The 17,103-nt window shown below is 41.1% G+C and overlaps 1 protein-coding gene across 3 annotated transcripts in view; it reads right to left on the bottom strand.

The window, feature by feature from the left end:
* The window catches only part of HEATR5A (HEAT repeat containing 5A), an 80,581-nt gene that overhangs the window by 43,245 nt on the left and 20,233 nt on the right, over positions 1 to 17,103 (bottom strand). For all 3 annotated transcript variants that reach the window (XM_066630626.1, XM_066630641.1, XM_066630634.1), the window contains exons 7-16: positions 16,526 to 16,686; positions 13,866 to 14,121; positions 12,752 to 12,907; positions 11,193 to 11,443; positions 8,156 to 8,267; positions 5,094 to 5,246; positions 2,781 to 2,880; positions 1,773 to 1,882; positions 462 to 625; positions 195 to 370 (exon numbers count right to left, since the gene is read on the bottom strand). In XM_066630626.1, the coding sequence (XP_066486723.1) occupies positions 195 to 370; positions 462 to 625; positions 1,773 to 1,882; positions 2,781 to 2,880; positions 5,094 to 5,246; positions 8,156 to 8,267; positions 11,193 to 11,443; positions 12,752 to 12,907; positions 13,866 to 14,121; positions 16,526 to 16,686 (1,639 nt within the window). The remainder of the gene's footprint in view (positions 1 to 194; positions 371 to 461; positions 626 to 1,772; positions 1,883 to 2,780; positions 2,881 to 5,093; positions 5,247 to 8,155; positions 8,268 to 11,192; positions 11,444 to 12,751; positions 12,908 to 13,865; positions 14,122 to 16,525; positions 16,687 to 17,103) is intronic.

Genomic DNA, 17,103 nt, shown 5'->3' with positions numbered 1-17,103 from the left:
GATGGACTAAAGGTCTGACTGAGCAGAAAGCAGTTTCATATCAAAATACTGGTTCTTGATTTATTTTTTTCTTCATCAAAGCCAAAAGCTAGTTCTATATTTGCTTAATACAGGAAAAAGTCTTTGGAATTTCATTGCGCAGAACCCATGTAACACTCACCATTTTACACTACTAAATGTAATTAACATTTTACCTTTGGGACTCCGCAACGTGGGAAAATATCACTCCAAAGAGACAAGTTGCTGCATTGATAATGGATAATGCTGGAGGTAGTGGTTTAGGCACAGAGTTACCTTCTGATGCTTTTTCATAAACTGAATATGGGTCATACTCCAGGCTTCCTCCTGTTATACTATTAACTAGGAGCAGCTGCAGAGATAGGAGAAATTTCGTTGTTATATATTTCTTGTTAAATCACAGGATATCAAACATTTTTCAGTGAATAAGTATACATAAATACCTGCTCTTCAATGAACCTATGTTCTGTCTCCTGTAGCGAGGGACCAAGTAAGGTAAGCTCATACTGGTGGCAGACAGATGGGAGATACGCAGCCGAGGCTGCCATCTGGTTATCGGTTTGAGTCAGATCAGGCACTAGTTCTTTGAGAATGGCAGAAACACTTCCTGAAAGTAATGGCAGTAGAAGGAAACTATTTTTACATACAGGGAACAGCCTAACAGATGTTTAAGGACAGAAATGACATTGGATTAGGTTTGCGCTTTTTCTCAATGAGTCAAGCTGATTTGAAGCCTGCATATTTTTTAACATTTATAACTCAATATCTTTTAAGATGTTAATGTTACAGTTGCAAGCTAAATTAAGGCATCACTTCAAATATGATGGGCAGCCCAATGCTAAGGTTTCCAAGCGCTGGCACTAGGAGATCTCCGAGGAGACCTCCCACCTGCACAAATCCAGAGATACAGTGTGAGCACACAAATCTGCTGTGCCAGCATTGGATCAGATTGGGCCACAAAATAGCTTATGATTTACTGTGATGTCAGAATTAACACATCACTATCTCTCTGTACCCAACAGATTTGGCAGATGGAAAATTAAAGCAGACAAGCAGCTCTAAACCCATAGCTTGCCTGTACTTTTGGAAATGCAAACAATAGTGTGGTTCTAAAGTTAGTTAAGGATTCAAGTGAACTTTGACCCCTGCTAACTGGGTAAGAGGCACTTTTTAAAGTGGGTGCTCTGTTATTTAGCAGGGGGAGAGTAACTGGCCCTCCTCACCCCAGCAGTGTCTTTTCTAGTGGCTGTCTGCTGGTGTTCTTTTGCATCCTTTTAGATTGTGAGCCCTTCTGGGACAAGGAGCAATTAGTTGTTTGTTTGATTTTCTCTGTAAACCGCTTTGTGAACTTTCCATTGAAAAGCGGTATATAAATACTGTTAATAATAATTAATAATAATAACTTTGAATTAAGCCACAAAACCCATCACACACCAAGTAGCAACATTTTTAAATTTGTTAATACCCCATCTTTATAAGATTTAATCTTCACTCAGAGGTAGCACAATCTAAACAACCACTTCCTCAAACTATTAAGATTTCATTTGGGCCCCCTGCATTCTTTAGGAGCAGACTTCTCATGTCATGTGCTGTCTTTAATGCTAAGCCTCATTTTGATAATTACATAAAATATAAACTCATAACATTAAACTGCTTGCTTCATTTAAAGCAAGATTTATTTCCCATCTGTCAACAAAAAGCAAAGAAACATGTGGGGTATCTATCGTAGGGCAAGTGTCTGAGGGAACACTTACCTTCATAGGTCTTGGGAGGCAACAAAGCCAGCAGTTCATAAAGTCTTTTCCTGTACATCACAGATGATGGTTTTAGAGGATTGCCATAGGTCTTTGTTAACGAAGGGAGTCTTAAAAATAAAGCACATATCCTAGAGTTAAAGAACTATTTTCATTTACAAGGGTATACTGGACCTTATTTGAACTTCATTGTCTGGAAACTACAAAAATTTAAGCCACTGCACAGCAATAGACATTTATATTCATTCTGAAAACATTCACCTTGTTCCTTTAAGAATTTAAGTGTTTAAGAGTATAAGTATATTGAATAAGAATATAGCTAAATAACTAAAAGGAAGTAAGAAATGTTTCCTATACTGTGGAAATCATTTCAGAAACCACAAGTACTGTAGTGTCAGCCATTTACTGCATTAAGTGTAACCTTGCACTGTTGACTTTCCAAGCAATCATTTCTGTATACATAAAATGTTGCCTTTGAAAGCCACATTTGTTCTTACAGCTCTAACATAATGGCATACTCACAAACCAATACAGTCATGCATCACTTAAGGACGGACCGCTTAATGACAGGCCACACATACGGTGGTGGTCAAAACACAACAAAGAGGCTCTTAATGAGGCAGTCAGGTCTCCCATAGCCTGCAGCAGTGTCAGTTTACACAACAAATAAGAAGCTCTTAATGCAAAGAAGAAGCAATAGGTCTCCAGTAGCCTGTGCATCAGAGTGTCTGATAGGTAGTGTCTATTTACACAACAATGGCACTAGATTTGGTTGAATATTCACTTAATGACCTAATCACATAACAACAGGGATAGGAGAACATATCCCTGTCGTTAACTAACCCACACCTGTATTTCAAAGATAGTTTATCTTTGTAGAGGAGATTAGAGAGAAACAGTGTTTTTGAATGAAATCACAGCTCAAATCAAAGTTTTTATTTAAAACACAGATCAACAAGACACTGTTTTAACAGCTTCACCAAATTGGGCACTTTTTGCAAAACTTACTGTGTCAGTAAATCAATAGCACACGGAAGGGGAGGAAGCAGTCGCTGAATCACTTCATCCGTAAGGAGCCCTCCGCAATGGACAATAAAGCTTTTAATAGCTGCGAAGAGAGTCACTGATTAGAACAAGCCAGGCTTTACTTTCTATAACCATTCTACATTCTTATCATTATTTAAATCACGAGAATGTAATCGCTTTACATAACTCCTCAAAAGCAGAAGTAGCAGGAAGAAGAACAGTATGTCTTCTATTTAACTGGCAATATCTAATTCTAATGAGTAGGTTCTACATGTTGTAGGATTATCATTGTTTTATTCTGCATTGTTAAGATAAGCTTTTCCATGTATTTAAATTCACAATATTTTAATATTAATTTGGGGAAGTTGAGGATGGACATCTTTAGTGTTTGACTTGTGAATAAATATCCCCTTCACGTTCATACATAACACACAACCATGAGTTGTGGAGTACAAAAATATACAGTTAAAACAGATGCTACACTTTGAAAGAACAGGACCGAGAAATCCAGCTGAGTCTCAATGGTTTTCCTCCTTTGAAAACATACTCCTTTGAAAACACACATTGTGGTACCTCTACTACTTATAAAAAAAACCCATAGCCTGGCTATAGCAAGTACAGGATGGTCCTGTTCGGAACCCGCGGATTCAACTCAACATGTTTCCCCTCTGTTTTGTGTCCTCCAGTACACTCTAGTCATGTCTGGAGGTGTTCTGAGGCATGGGGAAGCCACATACCGCCTCCTCATGCCTCAGAGGGCCTGTTGGAAGCATCTAAACACACTTCCGGTTTTTCGGAACAAGCAGAAGTGCGTCTTAGAGGCCTCAGACGGGTTCTCTGAGACATGAGAGGTTGTGCATGGCCTCCCTACATCTCAGAATACCTTCAGACACAACTGGAGGACACCTCCAGTCACATCCAGAAGTCCCCAATGGGCCCACCCATGGATCCTGTTATCTGAAGATTTTGGCAACCATGAGGGTTCTGTGGACTGACTGTATTGCATATACAGCCAAAGACCGACTGTACTGCACACAAAAGAATACAGTATCATTATACCTGCGACAAAAAAAAGGGCCATGTCAGGGACTTTGTGCAACAATGCTGCCTAGCTTAGTATCAAGATAAGGAGCAGCCATGCGGAACAGTAAGAGACACGCACAACGGGGAGGGCTTTTCGGAAACGCAGCAGTTCTGCAGTTTGGAAACCACTGATGTAAAGCAGCATTTACACTGACGGTGTAATAATAACAGCAGTTTTGTGACGTAAGTATCCAACAATGCTATGGGAGCAAAGGCTAATTTAACAAGATACACACAGTGATGCTAGATATATAGATCAGGGGTGTCCAAACTTTTTGGCAGGAGGGCCACATCATCTCTCTGACAATGTCGGGGCCGGGGGGAAAAGAATTTACATTCCAAATTTGAATAAATTTACATAAATGAATATATTAGAGATGGAACTTACATGGAAGAATGAAGGTCTTGCAATAGCTCAAGGCCTATAAAAGGCCTTGCACAAAGCAAGGCCAGCCTTTCTTTGTTGTTGCTGCTGCATCACAGATGTGAAACAGCAAGCAGTGGAGAAAGCCCTCATCCCACAGCTCACATGAGAGGTTGAACTGTTGACTGAGAGCTAAGAGCAGTTGCATCAGGTCAGCGTGGGCTCCAGCAAGTCTCCGGAGAGCCAGAGGCTCACTGGAGACTGGGGGCTCCCTGAGGGCCGGACTGGGGGTCCTTGAGGGCTGCAAGTGGCCCCAGAGCCGGGGTTTGGGCACCTCTGATATAGATTGAAACTCTCTCTCTCTCTCACACACAAAGAGAGATATATCAGGGGTGTCAAGGCCTGGGGACCAGATATGGCACGCTTTAGCTTTTTATCTGGCCCTCAAGCTCTCAGCTGCTGAGCAGTGCTGAGGTGGCACTGCTGAAAGGGCAGCCCACATGATAATTTGGTTCTCCATTATCTTGAAATATGATCAAGTTTTGCATAAGCTGATGCATATGTTGATTTGCACAAGCTAATGTGTTCCTGAGAAAAAAAAAGCTTATCTCCATGATGTCATAATCATGAATGGTATTCAGCCCGCTATATGAAACGAGTTTGACACTCCACTGTATATTATATATCTTCTTCTCTTTTCTTCCTAGCATTGTTCCCGCACTATGGCGGTGTCTGCTGTATATTATATTTCCAAAGAGCAAAAAAAGTGCAACTAATACTATTATTGTACATTTTTTGAAAGCTCAAAAAGGAGAGAGGAAAAACACCCAACAGCACATACCACCTACCACAGAGAGCACCAGCACGTCCTTCCAGGGTCACCTGCCATGTGAACGAATCTCCCCGGCACTTCTCAGTTTCCAAATCTTTCGGAGACAGTGGGAACACACACTTCCAGAGTAACAGCATTCTTGGAAGATGATGCTGGATAACTGCAGGACCTGTAATTTTTAAGATTGGCAATTTTCTCAAACAAGTTTGAGCCGGCTATTATGCGAGTCCCCAAAGACCACATCAGCTGCCCAGGGGGGCACAGTTCATTTTTTTTTTTTTCAGATTTGCAAAAAGAGCTCACTGCTAGCTCCACAATACATGCTGCATACAAGCCCACAGACACCTGAAGTTAAATGTTAGTGCTGGTTACTCAATTCAAGATTGTTTCCCCAGTTCTAGCAAGAAAATTTCAAAGCACTATTTTCTGGTATCTTTTGTGGAGCAGCTTACAAAATCCAAGAACAGCCAGAAAAAACTGGGACCATCACAAAAATCACTAGACGTTGATCTTTCAGAGGCTAGAGGGATGTGTCTTACAAATGCCTGCAAGCTTATAATACCTTCCCCCCCATCTCTAGGATGGGCTGTTATCCAAATCAGAACTGTTTGGCAGACGTGACTGCACTACATAGTGCGAATGGCATAGGGGTCCACAATGCACCATGCCAGTGGTTCTCAAACTGTGGGTATGGAACCCACCAGCGAGTTGTGACCCTATTTTTGCTGGTTCGCAGAACTGACAGGGCAGATTAGGCTATGTGCATCAAAGGTTAAAAAAGCTGCTGGGGGGGGGCCATAGGCACTGTCATCCAATCACCATTATTATCATATCCCTTGGCATTTATAAATCAGGCAGCAGCCTCTAGAGCCTCTAAAAAGCTTGGGAACCACCGTGCCATACTATATAATAAGTATGCAAAGCAGTGGTTCTCACACATTTAGCACCAGGACCCACTTTTTAGAAGGAGAATCTGTCAGGACCCACCAGAAGTGGTATCATGACTGGAAGTAACATCATCAAGCAGGAACTAGGCTGCAATCCTACCACACTTACCCAGGAGTAAGTCCCATTGACTATCACTGTTAAAAGAATATACACAGTAGCTTGTTAAAAGTACAGGTCTGTAACATGTCCCCAAATACAGTCACATACCATGGTAGCATCAAGTCTAATATATTAAAAATAAAATATTGAAATGAGCGGGGGGGACTCACCTTAAATTGGTTTGTGACCCATTTAGTGGGTCCCGACCCACAGTTTGAGAAACACTGCTGTGGAGGACCGCCAAGCAATACAAAGAGGTTTGCCGTTCGTGCAGTTCAAAACAGTTTTCAACAATTTCATTAACCCTTAGCAAACTTTGGCCTAAGTGAATCTTTAACTTCTGCTCCACCAATGAAAAGTAGCAGAACAGCATACTCCCCTCTGCTCCCTACCCAATTCATTCCTGGTTATTGGGGTGATGGCAGGTACTGCTAATGGCACCCTTTTCCAAAAGTACAGTCTCTCCTAACTACATCTTGACTCCTTGACAGCTATTCCAGAAGGTCATCAAGGGCTTCTCCCTAGAGGGGGTGCCGCATAGCTTCCCTTTCTAATCAAGATCATGCTACCTAAGAGCCATTGACTCTTAGGATCAGTGATCCTGATTCTGATCAATGCCTGCTGCCTGAATCACTGCAAGCACTTGTGCGTCAACCTTCTCTAAGGTCTGGCAAATCTGAGCTCCCATTTTGGCAAGCACACATCTTCCTAAATAATACATTAAGCTTAACTGCCCACTGGCCAGAGCACAACAACACTGTTCTCAAACATTCTCTCCAAAACATATGCCCCAAGTATGGATGCTGACTGGCAGTTTAAAGGCTCAGGCAACACAAGTTTCACAGCACAGGGCCAATTCGCATGTACCTGTCTCTATAGAAACTGGTATAAATGAAAGAAACTGTGTGCATCCACTTCTACTCTACAAAATATAAGGCAATTACACAACTCCCCTCATAAGAACAAAAGAACAGCCCCACTGGATCAGGCCATAGGCCCATCTAGTCCAGTTTCCTGTATATCACAGTGGCCCACCAAATGCCGCAGGGAGCACACCCTGGTGCCCTCCCTTGCATCTGGCATAGCCCATTTCTGAAATCAGGAGGTTGCACTTACACATCATGTCTTGTAACCTGTAATGGATTTTTCCTTCAGAAATTTGTCCAATCCCCTTTTAAAGGCCAGATGCCAGATCACCACATCCTATGGCAAGGAGTTCCACAGTTCAAAAACACGCAGAGTAAAGAAATATTTTCTTTTGTCTGTCCTAACTCTCCCAGCACTCAATTTTAGTGGATGTCCCCTGGTTCTGGTGTTATGTGAGAATGTAAAGAGCATCTCTCTATCCACTCTATCCGTTCCGTTCATAATTTTGTAAGTCTCAGTCATGTCCCCCCTCAGGCGCCTCTTTTCTAGGCTGAAGAGGCCCAAATACCGTAGCCTTTCCTCATAAGGAAGGTGCCCCAGCCCAGTAATCATCTCAGTTGCTCTCTTTTGCATCTTTTCCATTTCCACCATATCCTTTTTGAGATGTAGCGACCAGAACTGGACACAATACTCCAGGTGTGGCCTTACCATTGATTTGTACAATGGCATTATAATATTAGCTGTTTTGTTCTCAAAACCAATACCCTCCTTCACAATGTACACAACATGGAAACATACAGATGCAGCACAAGACAGACTTTCAAGTCATTGCATACTTTACAAGGCAGACATGGACATATGTTATTTGAAAAAACCCAAAATGTATCATATATTGCAAATGGATGTCTCAGAAAAATTACAATTACAGAACTGTTCTTCAGAATTCAGAACTGTCATCACAGGTACATTTGAAGGAAAAAAGTCTATCAGATGAAGGAAACTGTTGACCATGGCCAATAATTAAGATACATATGGACAGAAATTCAGATTTGTGAAATACAAAGAATACCAGATTATAGGACAGAAAAGCATATTTCTATATTGAAACACTTAAAAAGTACAAGGAAATACAGACTGAAGAGATATAACAAAGGTCAATCTTACCTAGTGTCATTAGAGCAGCTATCAGTAGCCATCCTGACTGCATTCGCTGCACTGAAATGCGACTATTTTGAGAAGCAGAACGCAGTAAATCCTCAGCTACAGCCATAATAACCTACAGGAAAGCAAAAGCCACTGTTGTCTTAACATGGCATGTAAAAAAATTCAACCCTTTCAGAGATAATGAAACATGCTGCTTCTGCACATGACAGTTTCCAAAGTAACGTTTCATGCTTGTGAACATCACCTGAAAAAGGCAAGGGTAAAGCAGTCAGGAAGACTCTTAACTCTTTCATTAACATTCCAGAGTAGCAGTTTTGTTATTCGTGAAAGAGGTTTGTCACATGTGAGAATAAATATACTGTGACATAGGCTTTTGTGGACCAGACATAATTCCATCAGATGGATGAAGCAGCAGCATTGATGGCTATACACACAGGTGTAGTGGAAATTTAACATATGAAGTGGCAGAGCCACAGTTGTGGAATTCCCTGGGAAGAACCAACCATCTTCCTCTTTACTAACTTCTAAATGGGTTGTGAAAAACTTTTTTAAATTCAGACTTGCACTTAATGTATATTTTTCTCAGATGTTTTGCTGCATTTATCTCTTCTAGATTTTAAGATTTTTAGTGTTTAAATATCTTTTGAGTGCATTTTATGCCAGAAATTGGATTTTAACCACAAGCAGATATCACATGCAGGTTAAAGAGTCAAAAGAAATCCCAGCCACCACTCAGTAGCTATTCTTGCGCTTAAGCGATTCTGATGAAGCAAAAAGGAGGATCAGTCCCATCAGGAGTGTCCATGAACTGGAATAAACTGTTGAGTTGGCTTTAAGGTGGGGAAGATTCAGGTTCAAATCCCTGCTCAGCCATGAAGCTTCCTGGTTGAACTTGGGCCAGTCAGTATCACTCAGCCTCACCTACTTCACAGGGCTGTTGTGAGGACAAGAGGGGGAAAGAAACTATGTACACCACCCCGAGTTCCTTGGAGGAAGGGAGTATAAAAATGTGAAAAAATGGGGTAAAGCTGCATGGATGTATGCACTTCTGCAGCTGAAATGGATCTTAAAACACAGATTACACAGGCCTACAAAACTGATGGTCAGAAAAGTTCTTCCCAAACTTCATGGTGGTTTGATAAGAATTTGGGGTGCTGATTCCAAAAATGGTATCCGTTTTGCCCTGTCACGTCAAGTTTCGGAGATATCGTATAGCCTCATTAGTGAATGGTTCAAGCAACTTCCTCATGAGGAAGCTGCTTGAACCATTCACTGAAGAGGCTATGCCATGTCTCCAAAACTAGATGTGATAGGGCAAAACGGATGCCATTTTTGGAATCGGCACCCCAAATATACCCAGGAATCGGTGTAACGTTTAAGGAAGCAAAATATGTGTTGGCATGTGTTATGGTCTGGGACAGCACTGCATTAAAAAGTGGTGGAAGGTGTCAGCTGACTCAAATATTCCTTATGCGTATCTTTGTAGCTCACCATATCCTTCAGATACAGGACAGTTAACAGCTAAGAGGCACTTTTTCAAGTGGGTGCTCCTTTTTTTAGCAGGGGGAGAGTAACTGGTCCATCTCACCCCAGCAGTGTCTGTTCTAGTGGCTGTCTGCTGGTGTTGCATCTTTTTAGATTGTGAGCCCTTTTAGGACAGGGAGCCATTTAGTTATTTGATTTTTCTCTGTAAACCGCTTTGTGAACTTTTAGTTGAAAAGCAGTATATAAATACTGTTGTTAATAATAATAATAATAATAATAATGATGATGATGATGATGATGATGATGATGATGATGATGATGGGGAATCAGAGTTCATTTCCAGAGAAGGAGCCCAATGAACATTTATGAGGTCTAAGGTAAGCAGTAGGTGTGCAAATCACCTACTTCTCACCCAGAAAAGTAATTATGAAGAACAGCAGCATGGAATATGCAAACCCTTGGGTCAAAGTTGCCTTGCAGTGGAAACAAACAATCTGTGAATATACTTCTAATTAGCCACTGTTACCCTCCACATGCCTGATCTTGGAAGCTAAGCAGGGTCAGGCCTGGTTAGTGCTTAGATGGGAGACTGCCTGGGAAACCAGGTGCTGTAGGCTTATACCATAGTCTTTCGAGACTGAAGGTTGCCAACCAGCCATTTTGAAAGGAAATCTTTTCCTTGGCAAGGGTGAATGAGTTTCACTTGCATTGTGTAAGAACATAGCCACGGATTTTGTTTTCTTCCCCATTGATAAAACTGTGATGGCTGTGGGAAACTGGCGAGCTATGGTAACCTGCCAATTTAAGACTAATGAAGCCAGGATGAAGTTATAGAAGCTTGAATCTTCTAAGGATTTCACTAGCTCTTTTCACAAAAAAAGAACAAAAAACAAATACATTGAGAAAGAAAAATTTGTTACTTAAATGACAGGAATTCTGAAAACAACTCCAGGAAACTTCTTCAGACAAAAAAATAATCCAGTATTCTTTGAATCAAATCTCCATTATTAACAGTAATGCTGATTTCTCTACCAGTCTGTTTACCCAAGAACCACACAGTAGTTATTTTCAGTCTTCCACAAACCTTGTTCAAAAACTAAAGTCGGTGATTGAACGCATCCAAAAATAAATTCAAAATTTAAGACAGTGTAAGTATATAAACTTGAATGTAGGCTTCATAATAAAAGTATTAGACTGTGTTTAACGGTTAATGAAATTATTAATTAATGAAAAAATACAGGGCTTATGAACCAAACCGTTGAATTGGAATAAGTCATTAAAAATATTACAAGCTTTTGATCATCACCTTCTTCATCAACTGCAAAGCCAGCTCTCCAGTTGCACAACTTGAAGCCATATGAGAAAAATCATCATAGGAACATGCACGTGAAATGAATAGGCAGTGTTCTTACAAAAAACTCCAGGCAACCACAAAAACACAGCTCAGTATTCAAATCATGTACTTCAGTCACCTGTAGCAATATCAAAATGTAATTGACAAATGTGATTGTAACACTGGAATAAATACTCAAGACATAGTTCTAATAATTACCTTCCCTTTGCAGTGAGGAAGCCCTAAAGGACACTGTTTGGCAGCTCCTAACAAGGCAGCAATAGCAAAGCTATAGCCGGTCACTGCCTCTGGAGAGGATTTCAGGGCTGTGAGCCGCTCGATACAACGATCCAGAAGTGGAGACACAAAGCAGGGCAACGCTACAGTGATGCAACGCAAGCACCACGCTGCTGCTAGCTGGACTGAAATGCTAGGATGAAGAATAATGGAGATGACGGCATCCAGAACCCCTGGAAAGTCACAGAAATTTTGCCGAGTTAGTATAGCAATTTTGGGATCAGAGAACAAAGAGGGATCAAGATGTATTCATACTGGACACACTAAGTATGTTGGATAACAAACTCCATTAAGCGGGATACTGTATGTCATTAACACATCTCAACCTTGCTCCCTCTGGCTTGATTACCTTGTTGCTTGTTCTTCTCCACAGGCTCAAAATCTTGCAACACTCTGATACTTGTCCATCCTTTTCTCCATCTACGTTCTTGTCAAATGCTCCTTTTCAACTGAACTGTCTCTCCTCATATACAAGTATCTCAAAATTTGTTCTCTGCCTACGGACATGGCCAGTTTTAATTTAGATCCTTATTACTTTCTGCCTGGACTCTTTTCAACTACAACAGGGGCCTCCAATGAGCCCACTGGCCTGTGGACTGCATTCAGCATGCCAGGATTAGCCTTCCAGGCACAGCGCAGGCGAAGTCTTACCATTCTGTGCTGCACTCCAGGATTAGCCTTCCGGGCAGTGTGGGCAAAGCCTTACTGTTCTGCACTGCAGCCTCCAGTTTTTACAACCAATCTTTGCACAAACTCACACTGGGCAGCCGCTCTCCCCCCCTCCACAAATCAGGGGCAGAGCTTTCTGGTGCAACAGAAAGCAGAAGCAGCTGCCCAGTGTGAGTTTGTGCAAAGATCAGCTGCAAAAACTGGAGGCTGCAGTGCAGAACAGTCAGGTTTTGCCCATGTTGTGCCCGGAAGGCTAATCCTGGAGCGCACTGCAGGCCGGTTTGGAGACTGCTGCTCTATAAGAACCACTGTCCAAGTTAAATCTAAGATCACCCTCTCCATTCAATTTCCCCTGCAGCTCCCCATCACTTCAACGTCCTTCTGACCAGCATCCCACTCTCCTCTCCAAGATCATGCATATCTTCAAGCCATCTTTTCACCCTGTCTTCTCCAGACTGACACTTCTTCCTTTCACCTTGTTCCCCTTTCAGCCCCTTCTGTCTTGTTTTTGGTAAGCTGTACGCAAACAAGAAGGGCCATTTTCAGTTTTAATTTCTGTACAGTGCCTAGTAATTTCAAGTCCTTCATAAATAATAATATTAAAATATGGTTGTGTTCTAAAAGGCTTGTGTTAACTTGGGTAAAAAGCCCAAGAAAAAGTAGTGTTGATACTGTTAGCATTGAACACTTCAGAAAAAGTCAACTTTAGGATCTGCTGCATTTTCTACCTCTCCTACTCTTTACTTGTTATTTCCACATTTCCAGAGGCTCAAGAATCCCAAGACATGTTCAGATACAGAGCAATCTATTACCTATACTGGAATCTTGTAGCACTGGTGCAGCAGTAGTGCTTAAACTCTGTATGAGATTTCCAAGCTCTTCTAGGGCACATATCAGCATATGTTGGCTTGCTACTACATCTGTTGTACTGACCCGGATTTCCACATTACAGTCACTCATTGCAGCATCTAGCAGTATGAAAAAGGTAATTATTTGTCACATTAAGTTAAAAGATTAACTTTTGGGGGGGGGGGGGAAGGAACCTAGTGGGTATGACTGTTAGGGCCGTATCCTATCCTTTCCCAGTGCTGATGCTGAGCTCCAGCACCAATGCTGGGTGTTGTAAACATGTGGTATGTTTATGGTACTGGGAGAGCAAAGAGCACTGGCGCCGAGCCCAATGCCCGGAGGCCAACACTGAGCAAGTGATAGAGGTAAAGCACACCACCGGGAGACGGTGCAGAGTTTCTGGGCGGGAGGACAGGCATTCCAGAGTGGGGGGGGGAGGGTGGGACCAACAGAGCCCTGCTCTGCCAGATCCTATCCTCCATGTTGGGCTAAAAAGCCCAACATGAAGCTCTTCCAGTTTGTGCCGGCAAAATAGCCAGTGCAGACTGGAGGAGATCCACTGCAGACCCTGTGCCCTTACTTGGGAGGAAGGGGATGAAAGTCCCCTTCTCCTGAGCAGGCCTCCAGCAGCACCAGTGGGGCCGGTTGATACAGCAGTCGCCACTGCTATTAGGACTGAACTGTTGGCAGGCAATATTTTGAAGTAATATCATACCCAAACAGAAAACATACCAAGCAGTTAACCCAATGAGCAAGCTGCACACAAAACACTCCCAATTCCTTAACAATGGGAACAGGTCAAAAAATCATGTGCTTCCTCTCTATAGCCGTTTCTCTCTACAGTGTGAATTCCCCTAATCAGCCTTGACACAGTTAAGGCTTAAATTAGTGCCAACTTTATGATTTATAACAACTACTCTGAAACACACTTTTTCAGAGGACTGTGCTAAATTGTTTTGTATGGTATTATATCAAGGAAACATCACTCCATATCCTTCATGAGTAGATTAGAAAATGATACAAGCGCTGGCGAAAAGGGCAGAAGGCGGCAAGCACATAATCCTGTTAGACCCATACCCACAACTTTCTTCAGCTTCCAGATGGCTTGACAAATCTCCTTGGCAGTTGCAATTTGAGCTTTTTCCCCAAGAAGGCCTCCTACTGTAGCCCGGAGGATGAATGAAATACAGCGGCGGCAGCAGATTGCGTCCATCTGAGTCTGAATAGCTTTGGGGTGAGACTGAGAGACCAGGTCTAAAAGATGGGAAAGCAAGGCAGAGAAATTTCTTTCAAGCCACTGCCCTCCTAATGTGGAGATAAATACCACATATGCCTGAAAGAGATTTGATTAAAGAAAAGTTTTAAATCAAAACCACCACAAAATTGTCATGCATCTTCAAAATTGTAAACACTTCAGTTTCAAGAAGCAAACAGCCAACACTGTTAGGTACTATACAAAAAAAAATACACCCACCCTATTTTGTTAAAGCATCTTTAAAAGGCAACATTCCACTATATTCCATAACTGAAGTAAGGCGAGAACATTTTAGCTTTTAATCATTTGTCCCTATTCCTCGTTAGCTAAAATTAGAAATACCACTAAAAAAATGCTCTGAAACTGAACAGTAGCAACATCAAGCCTGGCTTGGTTATAATATCAATTTGGGTCATTGTTCATGCTATGTTACACTGCAGAGGAGTTATCTGTTATGTAAAATGTTGGATTTGACTTCAGTGAATAGAGCTCCAAGCTGTTTAAACATTCTGTACATGGAGTACAAATTTATGTATGAATGAATTTTAAGAACTGTTAGGTTCCAAAGGCATACAGCCTTGTGAGGATTTGGCAATTCTTCCTCCACCCAACCAATTTGAATTAGAGAATATATGCAACTACTGAAATATTCCTGCTCATTGCATATCAATCTTAACCTTTATTCACCTATGGGAATTGCAACTAAAAAGCAGAATGTAGAGCTCTTTTCACAGATTTACTCTGAAGGTCACCTATGTTGCTATGCATCAACCTGAACTCATCAAGTAATGAGTTGGTTTACTTATAAATACTGCACTCGCCCAGATAAGCAGCTACAATAAGCAGTGAGGACACCGATCACTATCCTCATTAATAAAATCATGTTGCAGCCAACTAACTAATTTCAGAAATTATTTTAGTACATGTTCTCATTTCATTAAGTACAGAGAAAAAGGGGAAAACCCTTCATCACAGTAATAATTCACATAATACGCAAGGCCAATTATTTTTAATTTCTAAAACTGATTACATTTTGTTCTGTTACTCCAATCTCCTTTAATTCTTTAAAATTCTTAATGCTACTATTATCTTTAAGATATTAGACCACTTGTCAGCTCCCTTAAGAGTCATTTTAATGATATAAAAGGTCAGGGCAAAAATGTTTTCAACAATTTCAGTGGCGCTTTCTGTGTATTACAATACTAAAAACTTAGAAGAGTAAGGCTATTGCATGAATTTATCTTTCATCCAAACACTTATTCTCAGGACTAGACTTTTGCAGTTTGGTGAATGCATCATGGGGGGGGGGGAACAGAAGACTTGCACACATACATATTTAAAGGCAAGCACAGAACTGGCACCCTGTGAATTTCCCCTACCAATCTGATTCCCCAACTGCAGGATGCAGCACACGTCCCATTGGGCCTAAGTCTCTCCCCTTCACCTCTGAAATGCTGGATTTGTACTGAAGTCCCCAAAGGAAATTCATAAACTGACCGTGCAGCAGTCAGTCAATTGACACTGTAGAACATGGTCAGATACCAGCTTGCAAAACATGGTTGTTACAGAATTTGCTATTTTTCTCCATCTCTAATGGTATCTAACCTTGAAGTCAGTTATGTGATTGGCCCCAACAGTCACTTTCTGGGAAACGTGAAAGATTTGCCTAACAGTAGCTTTTTCATACACAATCAAGGAGCAAGTTCAAAACATAATTTGAAATGTTTCTAAAGTCTTTAAGCCACCGATTAAAGCACATTGTAGGATCTAGTTCCAATGTTTCACTTTCAGCTGTGGAAAGCATTTTCAGGGGTTACAAAGAATTTGTGTCCTCTCAATTTTGAACAATTCTTTGTACAATTCTACAAATGCTTTGTAACCCCTGAAAATGCTTTCCACGGCTGAAAGTGAAACGTTGGAACTAGATCCTACAATGTGCTTTAATCCATAGCTTAAAAACTTGAAAAACATTTCAAATTATGTCATGCTATGGCTCATCCAGCCATGAAAGCTTTGGTATGTTTGTAAGGAGCAAGTTTTTTCAGACATAAATTGAGGAGAATTCAGTTTTTATAAAAGGTCAGGAATCTGGGCTGCAGCACTGCAAGCTGCTGAACAGTTTTCCTGCTAAAAGGCAAGTCCTTTTCTAAGTTAGGAAGCAAACTTTAAAAAAAATAATAATAATCAACTTATTACAACTTCAAATGTTAGAAACCATATAGAAAAGGAGATGTGTTTTCAACATCATAACAGGAAATTGTGAATAAATGCTAGTCAATTTGCTATCAACAATTAGCAACATTAGCATCCAAGGTATACTACTAGAAAGCATTAGAAGACAAATAGCATGCTGTAACATACTCAAGCTATGTCATCAATACATCATATGATCCAGCAGGTAACTTCCCTGAAATAAGAAAATGAAAGAGCAGCACACTACAGTAAAGCCATTTTAAAAATACATATGTACTATAAGCCAAACCTGAGTGATTCCAACTCTAACATCCCGGCTCACTGAACTGGTCCCTTTCAAAATATCACCACTGGTTCGTAGAAATCCTGAACTCCCACGAAGGAAGCCTGTCCCCAGCAGTTCCAAAGCTTCCTCAAATGAAATTTTGCGAACATTTTGTCTGGAAGATGCTTTTCATTTGAAGAAAGGGGGGAAATGATGTATCAGAATAATTAGCTGAAAGCGCTATACACTTGTTCTACTGCTGCAGTTCTCCCTTCCCCAGAAGTTCCCTCACTGCTCTATCCCATACCTCTGCTAAGACTCTTACAGACTTTCCAGAGGGCTCAAAGGCTTTGGAAAGAGATTTCCACTTATGCGGTCACATAACTTCTGGTTACCACCCTTTGTTTTTCAGACAGTATAACAAATCCAAATATTAAATTTTTTAATATTACCATTAATATTATGCTATTACCAAAACAGCATTACTGCATGGAAGGTCTGAAAAGTGCTATGCAGCCTGATCCTAAATATATACAGGCATGATCCCATATCCACGGGGATCAGTTCCCGGGACTCCCTGCGGATATGTAAACAACGGATGC

Source organism: Tiliqua scincoides, chromosome 1, assembly GCF_035046505.1.
Source record: "Tiliqua scincoides isolate rTilSci1 chromosome 1, rTilSci1.hap2, whole genome shotgun sequence".
Lineage (NCBI taxonomy): Eukaryota > Metazoa > Chordata > Lepidosauria > Squamata > Scincidae > Tiliqua > Tiliqua scincoides.
Note: the sequence above shows the minus strand (reverse complement) of the source record. Positions and strands in the feature narration are given on the sequence as shown.